Source organism: Opisthorchis viverrini, assembly GCF_000715545.1.
Source record: "Opisthorchis viverrini unplaced genomic scaffold opera_v5_105, whole genome shotgun sequence".
Taxonomy (NCBI): Eukaryota; Metazoa; Platyhelminthes; class Trematoda; order Opisthorchiida; family Opisthorchiidae; genus Opisthorchis; species Opisthorchis viverrini.
The window spans coordinates 107,249-118,358 of NW_008751759.1; the positions used below are offsets into that span (position 1 = coordinate 107,249).

An 11,110-nucleotide genomic window follows, 5' to 3' on the forward strand; every position below is an offset into this window, starting at 1 on the left:
TTGTCGAAGGAAATTATACTATTGTATATTATATATTATATATATATATTATACAATATATATGTATATTATTATATTATATATTGACAAAAGGTGTTAAAAACAGCCACAAACAATTGGATTTTCGGTAACTGTATTGACTCCACAAAGAAGCGTACCCGTTGATGAGACTACCTGGTATCCACTGTAGATGGTTCCACGTGGAGCGATTGCATCATACCGTGGACTCAAGCACACTGTATGCGGAAATTTGGCCAGAGTCAGACTAATCAATGTACCATGGGAGATGGCCAAATCACCCGATTCCAGTTAACTGATAGTGTACTATCGAGGAAAAGAACATGCGGGCGACAACTGGGATGTAAACCCGCACAGCACAGGACCATCAAAGTCTTACCTGGGATTGGCTTGTTGTTTTGGATCTGGGAATCCTCGGCGGGAAGCTGTAAGGCAGCCATATCATCCTCGACCTAACAAAGAGGACAACGTTGGAGAAGGAGGAGGTAGGAGACAGATAGCTGGATGTTTGGGATGTGTACACAGACACTTGTGATAGCCCACAAAAGAACAGTTGCAACCGTACGGGTCTTCCATTTAATTTTTGTAAATCAAGTCACGTGTGGCTTGACCTTCACGTAGGAACTGAGATTGAGGGGAACTCGAAAACTACGCGAAACTGGATGAGTTGCCAGAGATTTTTTGTCAACCTTAGGGTCAGTGTTCTGGCAAGAAGAAATATTTCAAACACCGGCTTTTTGCGCAACAAACTTGGTTAAATGCGTAGCATAAACTAGAAATTCAGGTGAGATTTAGTACAGTCCACAACAACTTAACTTGCAAATCCGTGCCGTACAGGTGTAGCAACTTTTTGGTGCCTAACTTCCACCCACCCGAAGGTTGCACGAGGACTGGGATACTGCCAGGTTGCCCAATCCTAGACAGGGTAGGTCGGGAGGCAGAGGTCGGGTTCGAACCATGGACCGGACGGTCAGTAAATTCGCGCTCTAACCACTTGGGCCATCTCGCCTCCGTGCGTGAGCTTTACTCCTTCAAAGTTTTCCATTTACTTATAGGAACTTCTCTGTATGATTGCCTGTGCATTTGAGTTTTGTCTTATATGCAATAGCTGTGGCTGACAGGCTCACAAATATCTGAAAGTACTTCGCGCTCTACAAGGATACCCTACCTTGGATGTAACGTAGAGTTTCGTTACGAGGAATCTTCACCGGTCTGATGCATGTAATTCCGAGTACAAGGAACAGTGAAAATGATAATTGGTGAGTAAGAGGACTGCCGACAAACTTTGTGCATCGGCCTACAATGAAATAAATGTGTATGTTTCAACTGTAACACCTTCCGGTGCCTAGCTGCCATGCTACCCGAAGTAGGCACGAGGGCTGAGATACTGCCCGGTTGCCCAAGCCTAGACACGGGAAGTCGAGAGACAGAGGTCGGGTTCGAACCATGGACTCGACGGTCAGTAAATTCGCGCCCTAACCACTTCAGCCATCTCGTCCTTCGGAGGAAACACAAGGGACGAGATACCGGTGGGATGCCCAAGCCTACATAGGAGCAGTTGAGAGGTGGAAGTTGGGTTAGAACCACGGACCTTGTGATCGGCAAGTTCACGCCACTGACCTATCCTGAGCTTGGATTGACCTAAGTTCGGTTTATTAGATTGCTAGGACCGTCCAAATAACGACACTATCTAAAACGACCCTGAGAATCCAAGGATGTGAAGAGCTATAGAGGAGCGAACTTTGTGCAGACACTTAAAAGTCTCATACCAGTAGCGAATAGGTCAGTATAAGAAATGTGAATCCAAAGAAAAAGTGAACAACAGATGGACGGGTCATGTGGACCACGACGAATATCGCTTTTTGTGAATAAGGGCCCGATCTAGAACGCGCCAGAACAAATAACTCAAGAAAAGTCTGCAGACGGGGAACGATTCATTCGCTCCCAGAAAATTTGACCGCATTTCAATTTGTTTGACCCTTTCGATACAACTGTAGATGGAAAAATCAGCGTAAGGGACCATTCAGTACACAGAATGCTTGGCTACAGCAGATCAGTGGATCGGAAATTAAGAAGGGAGGTAGGGAGGCCTACAAACAGAACGATGGAGCTGAAAACAACGACAGAGACGACCACAAAAGTTGCCTATACAAGAAATGTAAATAAGATAGTTTGGCAGGAAAAAAAGGAAAACCTTCAGCGTGGGTCACTGATCATCCATAGAATCCTAGAGTACTCGTTGCCACAACTGTCTTACTACCATGGAGCGCATCAACACTGTGGTGCTATTGAGAAGTCATTGTTGGATAACCAGTGAACGCAACCAAAGCAAATGCAACCAACTATCAGGTTTGGTGATTTTCATCGTTTGGGGCAAACTGATTCGATTTGGTATCGTAAAAAGGGGGTAAATAACGCTTATGGTTGATACAGATCAGTTCGTGATGACTACAGCTTCAGTTTGCTTTGCCCCCCAAATTTTTCTGACTTTGTGGACAGCGTTCGGAACAGAGGTGGTCAAAAAGGCGAACCTTGAAGTTCCACAAATCAACTGTGAACTAAGGCGGTAGCAAGCTGACTAGTTGTGGACACCTTGCTCCAGGTCCAAGATGGTGAACGAGATGGACTATACTGGCCGTTTTTGCTTTAGAGGACCGCGATGGTCTACCGGCGTCATCAGTCTGCACCACTTGGTGCGCTGGCGTCAAGTTGCATGCTTCAACAGACTTGGTCAAACATGTGAGTCGGCCATTCAGTCATGAAAGATTCGATCAGTCAGCGTAGCATGCAAATCAATAGCAAAGCCCTGAGCACTAATGATCAGTGCATACGTTCATCATGCCGAAATGTCAACTTGCCGATAGAGACTAGCAGTGCATGCTTTTGAGTTGGTTGATCGATAGAGACTATACTAGCAGTGCATGCTTTTGAGTTGGTTGATGTATTCCAACAGTCACTGCTGATTGTGAAAAAACAACAACTTTGGAACAATCGGTACAGTAAGAAAATCGATGAGCGAAGTTCACTGAAACATGAAATCAGAGTCCAGAGGGTCCTCTTCTCTCCATAAAGTGTACGATCCAGTCTCGCTGACAGATTAGGAGTAGCGACTGCGATAAATTCACGTGTTAAGGATGTTATTCTGAGACATTCAGTTGTGCTAGTTAGTGCTCCGGTGTCAAAGATGTCGTTCGATTCCCTTTCGAACAAGTTTGACGATTAGTATAACAAACTGTTGTCTAGCTAGAAGGCGCATCATTTTGAATACATGTTTGTGATTGAAACCAGATGGAACGTTTTCGAGAAATACACTCATTTGGAAATCAGTTTGGTTTTCACGAGAGAGCTAAATCTCTCGTTTATGGTATTCTACAACTGAATGTGCTACACACAGGCCACCTCATATTTCAGTTGGCACGATATTCGAGATATCGCAGTATATTTTCATAAAGGAAACTACTCACAAGGTTGCTGAAAACTGTTCGACAGCCCACGACCGGCTCTTGGGGCTCATCAGGTAGGCGCAGTCCCTGAGTTTCCGTCAACCTTATGTTCTACTTGAACCCAAATTGAACTGTTTTTGAGAAGTACAATCATTCGCGAATCAATTTGGTTTTCACGAGTGACTCAACTGAATCTGTCGTTTATGATTCAGTTGATTCTCCCGTGAAAACCAAATTGATTTGCAAATGAGTGTATTTCTCGAAAACAGTCCAATTTTGGTTCAAGTGGAACATAAGGCCAACGGAAACCCGGGGAGTGCGCCTACCTGATGAGCCTCAAAAGGGCGAAACCGGTCGTGGGCTGTCGAACAGTTTTCAGCAACCTTGTGAGTAGTTTCCTTTATGAAAATATACTGCGATATCTCAGATGGAAAGCTCTTTCGAAGTCAGGCTTACCGCTCGTGCATCATGGCAGACCGCGGCTTTTGGGGCGAGATGGTCCAAGTGGTTAGAGCGCGAATTTACTGACCGGAAGGTCCGTGGTTCGAACCCGACCTGTGCCTCTCGACCTATCCTGTCTAGGCTTGGGCAACCTGGCAGTATCCCAGCCCTCGTGCTTCCTTCAGGTGGCATGGCAGCTAGGCACCGGAAGGATGCTACAGCTGAACGACTTACAGAGGAAAATTGAGGCTCAACTTCACGCGGTTACCATACGCTATTTCGACTTCAACACACACACACACACAATACAGAATACTGACAAATCTGAGCACTCTGCAGGGAATGATGAATGTGTTTGGATGGGGATTATCGTGCAAATTGGAGGAGATAGCTTCACTGATGAAAATGGTGTTAGATTTCGTTTTTGCTCCGTTTGCAATATGGACTCGGGTAGACTCGACCACACGCTGCGATGGGGTCTATGGGCAACAATCTTGCAGCGGTAGAACTGAAATCGAATAGGGGTTTGTACGAATCGGGTTGCTGTGAGTGTAGTTTGATGACCAGGGTTCTATTTTCCGTACGGAATTCCCACTGCGACTATATGGTTCCGAGAAAAGAAATTGCTTTAAGAGCGATTCCGCTGGGAACTACAGAAAGAGATGCCACTGGAAGCCGTATTCCTCGGAGTTCCTCTAGGCATACGAAGGTCAAATACACTAGTATAGTATCCCAATGTCGCAGTTTTTTCAGACTAAATGAAAAACAAATCTGTTGTCGATTCGTGTCCCTTAAACAAGGCGAGATGGCTCAAGTGGCTAGAGCGCGAATTTACTGACCATCCGGTCCATTGTTCGAACCCGACCTCTGTCTCTCGACTTCCTCTATCTAGGCTTGGGCAACTCGGCAGTCCACCAACCCTCGTGTGGCATGGCAGCTAGGCACCGGAGGGGTGAACTTAAACAAGGCGGAATTCGGATTGCTATCGGTAGGTTTGGGAAGTGACCACAACACATTCACAAAAAAGAGTTACACTTACCTCAGTGTGTAGAGTTCCCGCTAGCTGAATCCGTAGTCGATATTCTCTGAAATTGAGGATGGAGCGAATACGACTGAGAACATAGTACCACAAATGCATCCATCCCGCATCACGTCTGGCCCGAGCAGAAGGGTCACTTGTACCAGCTGGCTGATGATCGATAGGCTTTTGAGGCCGAATGCGTCGCTTGATCAGTTTCATTTCCACACGCCGCATTCTCCGATTGATGTGGTCTATCTGACCAGAGGCTTCTGCGAGAATTTTCGCGGCGCGTTCAAAATCTCCGCTTCGTTCAAGCAAATACGCTGCACAAATAAAGTGGCGCACCACACGGATCAATTGCACTGGATATCTGTGAAGAGAATCCAGACTAAGAAGGAGATGGTACATATCGTTGTTGGGTTTCATACTTTGTGTGTCGGAAATGACGCTGACCAGCGACTTCCAGCACTGGGACGCTTCACTGTTGCATTCGCCGGCCAAATGGAGCTGCTGGTCGACGGTGGTGTCGTGAACGCTGAAATAGTGAGGTTAGGATTGATTCCCAGAGATTCTGACAACACTGTATAGCAAGTGAAATCTATAAATAACAAAATTGCTAGTGAAGCGGTCCACCAAACCCTCAAATTCTCCGAGTTTCGGCCCAAACAATTTTTCTACTACAAGACTGTACTGGTATCCCTCGAAATCACCTATTAGTGCACTCTTAAGGTGACAACACGGCGCGATAAGTATGAGAAGAACATAGGTGGTAGACCCATCCGTTTGCAAACACTAGGCAATACTTCTACTGACCAGCTCGGTTATTCGTCACACTTTCCGTGTGAAGTTCGGGTCGAGTATATAGTGGGATAATCGTGAAATTATCAGGCAAGAGACACGATCGAAGTTAAACTTCGCCAGAGCGAGTAGTGTGCCACAAGGGCACCGTAAACTTTTTCCGGGAACCCAGTTTATTTCCGAATCACGGGGGAATCCTTAGTGTGGTGCACGGAAAATTGTCTTGATCTCATATTTCTGTTCGTTCGGACCAGATCAACCAAGGAAGATGATCAAAGGTTGAAATATCCAAACCGAACCACGAAATCATCTAGTGGCATTACGGCGGACGGAATTGGGAAGCAGTAAGTCAGTTAGGTTAGAAATCCCGCTAGTTGTGTAGGGTGGAACCCCGAAAGCCGTATAACCGAACGCATCTGAACACTGAAAAGGGCCAATCAATCCTACACATAGGTAAGCAGCATCAACACGAGCTCCGACTGGTCAGTAGTGTGACAGCTGATCACATTGCGGGCGAGATGGCTCAAGTGGTTAGAGCGCGAATTTACTGACCGGAAGGTCTGTGGTTCGAACCCGACTTCTGCCACTCGACTTCCCCTGTCTAGGCTTGGTCGACCTGGCATCACCCCAGCCTTCGTGCTTTCTTCTAGTACCATGGCAACTAGGCACCGAAAGGGTGCTACAGCTGAACGATTGCGGCATCCACCCTGCGTCAGAAGCCAGTGGCGCGTCCACCACCCAGAGTCAATTGGGTTATGCCCGTAGACAGTTTTCGACGTGCTTCGGGAGTGAATACACTTGAGGAATTGTGCGTGTTTTAGTGGAAACTCTTGGGGGAATCAGGAACGCCTACCTGTCAGCTACGGAGAGGATCACAGTCTCCGACATCTCATTCGAGTGGTGCGAACTGACAGGAACTAACAAGGGGAATTCAGGTGAGTTCGACACGGTTCCCGGGTTAAATGGATTTGTTCTGCCAATCCATGTGCTCAGGTGGAGGCGGTGTAGATAATATATAGATAACATATATATGTAGATATATGTACATAATATATATGTAGATAATATGTAGATAATATGATCGTTGATCGATGTTATTTGCTATCCGCACTGCCTGAGTGTTTCACAATGTATAAGCAACGTCTCTTCCATTCGCCCTGTTAGTTCTTTTTACAAAAGAGCTTTTCATGACAAAAAACCTCCATTGTCAGTAGTGTCAACAATGGCGAGGGAGGAAAGTCTTTACGGCTCAGTTCTCAACTATGGTTGCCTTTGTTTGGAGGTTAATTGCATTTTTTCACTTCAAACTGCCCGCCCACAAGTGTGTCCGGAACCCGCATACGCGCTTGAAATAACTCCCCATATCAGGTTAGGCGTTAATCAACTGAACTTGAAAGGCACTGGTAGTTACCAAGTCACACAATTGATCACTAAATGACAATCAATGAAATCAAGCATGTCAAAATGCCTGATTGAAAGATTTTCCGACAGACTCCGATTAGTGTCATTTCTCACATTAATACCAACGCACCATTCCTGCATGAATATGTGTGACAAGCCATGGTAGAACAGATGCAACTCTGAGTAGATCGATCGGTGCAGCCGAACGGAATGGCCAACATGATATGATCATACGCAAACACTGTACCAATGCTAATGAGCGGCTTCAGACGTTGGATGCTCATAGTTGGGTCACTCGCCTACTAAACTGGTAAAAACTACTCAGAGTGAACACGTAGATCGGGTGAAAAACAAACGGCCCAGTGTGTGTGATTTGAACTGATAATGACGAAGTGAATATTTGTAGTGTGCGTGGTTGATACGAGGGATGAGTCTCTTGTACGGTGACATGTTACGTGCAAACTGATGACAGGAACAAAAGGGCAAGCCAGCACCCCACTCAAGGGAGAGACAAACCGAACAACGTTTCTATAACAGGTTTGGGCACCGGTCCGGCAATCTACCAGACAACGGTCGTTATACTGGTGCATAAGGATAAACAAGATGTAAATCAAATGTTTCGACTAGTCGGATGTCGCGAACCAGCTTGACGTTATCGAGGTTTCTGCACACTGAACTACACGGGGAGTGTACATGTGACACTCACAGAGCCTCTCACATGAAGTTGGTCAATGGATATGGGCCTTCAGATTGAGACTGGAATATGTGATACGACTCACTCCCAGAACATCTAGACTGTTCTGGTGGTCTTACGCCGAGGAAGAGATTTCAGCGACCATATGAGTAGTGTGGGCGGAGGGCGAGATGGCCCAAGTGGTTAGAGCGAGAATTTGCTGACCGGAAGGTCCGTGGTTCGAACCCGACCTCTGCCCCCCGACTTCCCCTGTCTAGGCTTGGGCAACCTAGCAGTATCCCAGCCCTCGTGCAAGCTTCGGGTGGCATGGCAGCTAGGCACCGAAAGGGTGCTACAGCTGAACGCTTTCTCTTCTTTCATATGAGTAGTGCAATAGGTCTACACAATGTATTGCGACATCTCGAATGTTGTACCAACGGTAATATTAGGTAGCCTTGTGTAGCACATTCAATTGAAGAATATCATGCGCAAGAGATTCAGCTGGATTCTAAGTAAGTCTCTCGTGAAAACCAACTTTGTCGTAAATTGCTGAACGGTAGTCCCTTGGCTTCCTGCTCCGCCCACTATGGTATATCAAAGGCACGGTAGCTCAACACAACCCTTTATGGAGACAAAGGAAAATTATTGCAACTATATTTATAGGGTAGTCACAGAGTGTTCCACAAGGTCGTGCGAGAATCTCCGTGAGGGGACAAGAAGCGTCGAGTCAAAGACTCGACTCGGATTGACTGGCATTCTGACCAATCAGGACATGCCTTCGTTTGGTCCGTGTCCTGCACGTGACACATCCGTCCAAGTGATGTGATGTTCGGCTATTAGGAACGGCTGGTTCCCGGACAAATTGGGTCGAATTCACATCGGAATGTTTACGGATGCATACATTGTTCACGCATACGCGTGGTGAACTCAAAGACCCAGCAGAGCAGTTTGCAACGGTTGATAAGTCAACATGAATGCCGTGTTCCAACCTCCAAAGTGGGTATCCAACACGATTAGATCAGATTTTGTTGAATGTAGCACACGGGCTCCTTTGACCTCGTCAGAACACTGACCGTCTAATCATTTTTGATCGCACATCGAGTTGTCACGACTAGCGTAGATTTCACAAATGGGACAACTAGTCTTAGTGACTGGAAACGCATCCACAGAGCAATCGTTTTGTCAGATTTCTCGTGTGACATTGAAGCACTGACAACGTACAGATGTGCAATGTATGCTGTACGGAGGTACAGTTTTGGTATTACTGGAACGCATTCACTTGTGACATATATAATGTATCAATTGAACAGAAACAGACAGCACATGGAGGTCCCCTGGCAGGCGCGTGTAATGAAGATGATAGCGGTGACCGGAGTATGCTCGTTTCAATGGAAGGAAGCTGGGTGGGTAAACGAACATCAAGAAAATTAATCGGGGAGAACAGAAGCGGCAAAGTCGGGGCGCCGCGATCGAATGTTCGGAAGCCATCTCTATATCACCCTCATGAAGGTAGAAGACGAACAGAGATGATGCGAGGTGTTTATCACTTTATTGATAAACAGACTTAACAGGTAGAACTGAAGCGTGTAAGATCTAGGGATCTCCTGAGCTACTGGACCAGAAGACAACACCGCCATCAGCGGCAACACTAGCAGCGTATCATGCACACGTGATCCTAGTTGCCATAGCTCACATCATGGAAGCCTGACCCATTTGTATGGCACGCACTAAAGTATTGTATCATCGACTCTTCGCACAATGACGGGATCGGGACCACCCCGGTACACAAATGTGTTTACAAGTATGACATTCGGGTTTGATGTTACCCAGCAGTGAAGCATCAATGTTGAACACTGATGTTATGCTGTCGAGGATGGTGATGATGAGAAGTGAAACAACACTCTGCAGTTGAAATTTTGCACGGGTGAAGCGTACATCAAAGGGTGCAGCACATTTTCTTGCTTATTTTTCTAATACTGTTTACGCTTCGATGAGATCAGATCCGACAAGAGCTATATCGCCCGCATACTCATGTCTACGAAAAGACGCCCAGGAAGCATTTTGACTACGGACGTCAGCGACTGGCAATGAACCTAGATGGTGATGATGAGAAGTGAAACAACACTCTGCAGTTGAAATTTTGCACGGGTGAAGCGTACATCAAAGGGTGCAGCACATTTTCTTGCTTATTTTTCTAATACTGTTTACGCTTCGATGAGATCAGATCCGACAAGAGCTATATCGCCCGCATACTCATGTCTACGAAAAGACGCCCAGGAAGCATTTTGACTACGGACGTCAGCGACTGGCAATGAACCTACCCTACACATGACCGTCACCATCGAGAGCACATTAGTGCTCAGCACTGACGGTTCACTGCCGTACAAATATAATTTATTTGAAAGCATTATTGTGAATACTGGAATACAAGTGGATGGGGGGAGAACCGAGTGATAGGGTTCCACCATGATATCGATGGGAAAGTCGAAGAGAGGACGGGATGGAGGGCGGGGTTGCTCGGCACCACTGGAAGTAGTGAACTCAGACAAGGGCTTACCAAACACATTAGCGCGACCGTGGCGTACAAAGCGTTAAGGAGGGTCACTGATTCATGAGAGACACCTAACCGGGCACCATCATAGATTAGGACGACCAACAGAGTCTGAGGTAAATTTCAAGTCAAGGGTCGCAAACAATGTTGGTTGGCGACCGTGAGTAAATATATAAGTTATATACTATCTCGCAAGACGAAAATGAGCTTGATTTCCACATAGCTTTCTCTTCCTCTGTTCAGAGAACTTGGAAAAGGTAAGAAAGGAGGGTGCTTTGGATGCCGCAGCTACCAGGCTAAAACCACGACGCCTTCCGAACAGTGTCTGTCTAACCCCTTAAACTGTGATAGTTGTTGAGGTGCTCCATTCTGAATGCACCGTTTCTTGAGTGTTTACGGTACCAAATCGTTTTTTTACCACGACGCTTCCGAACAGTGTCTGTCTAACCCCTTAAACTGTGATAGTTGTTGAGGTGCTCCATTCTGAATGCACCGTTTCTTGAGTGGTTACGGTACCAAATCGTTTTTTTCAAGAATCTTAGCGGAGCGGCGAGATGGCCCAAGTGGTTAAAGCGTGAATTTACTGACCATCGGGTCCATGGTTCGAACCCGACCTCTGCCCCCCGACTTCCCCTGTCTAGGCTTGGGCAACCTAGCAGTATCCCAGCCCTCGTGCAACCTTCGGGTGGCATGGCAGCTAGGCACCGAAAGGGTGCCACAGCTGAACGATTTGAATAGGAAAGAATGCGAACGGTCTATGCCTG

At 46.4% G+C, this 11,110-nt stretch overlaps 1 protein-coding gene across 1 annotated transcript in view; it reads right to left on the reverse strand.

Annotated features, from left to right (window-relative positions):
* T265_05451 (hypothetical protein) overlaps positions 1-11,110 on the reverse strand; it is a gene marked incomplete at both ends in the record, with an annotated part of 54,169 nt that overhangs the window by 11,857 nt on the left and 31,202 nt on the right. Inside the window, 2 exons of the mRNA XM_009170462.1 lie at positions 398-470; positions 4,942-5,458. Of these exons, the coding sequence (XP_009168726.1) occupies positions 398-470; positions 4,942-5,458 (590 nt within the window). The remainder of the gene's footprint in view (positions 1-397; positions 471-4,941; positions 5,459-11,110) is intronic.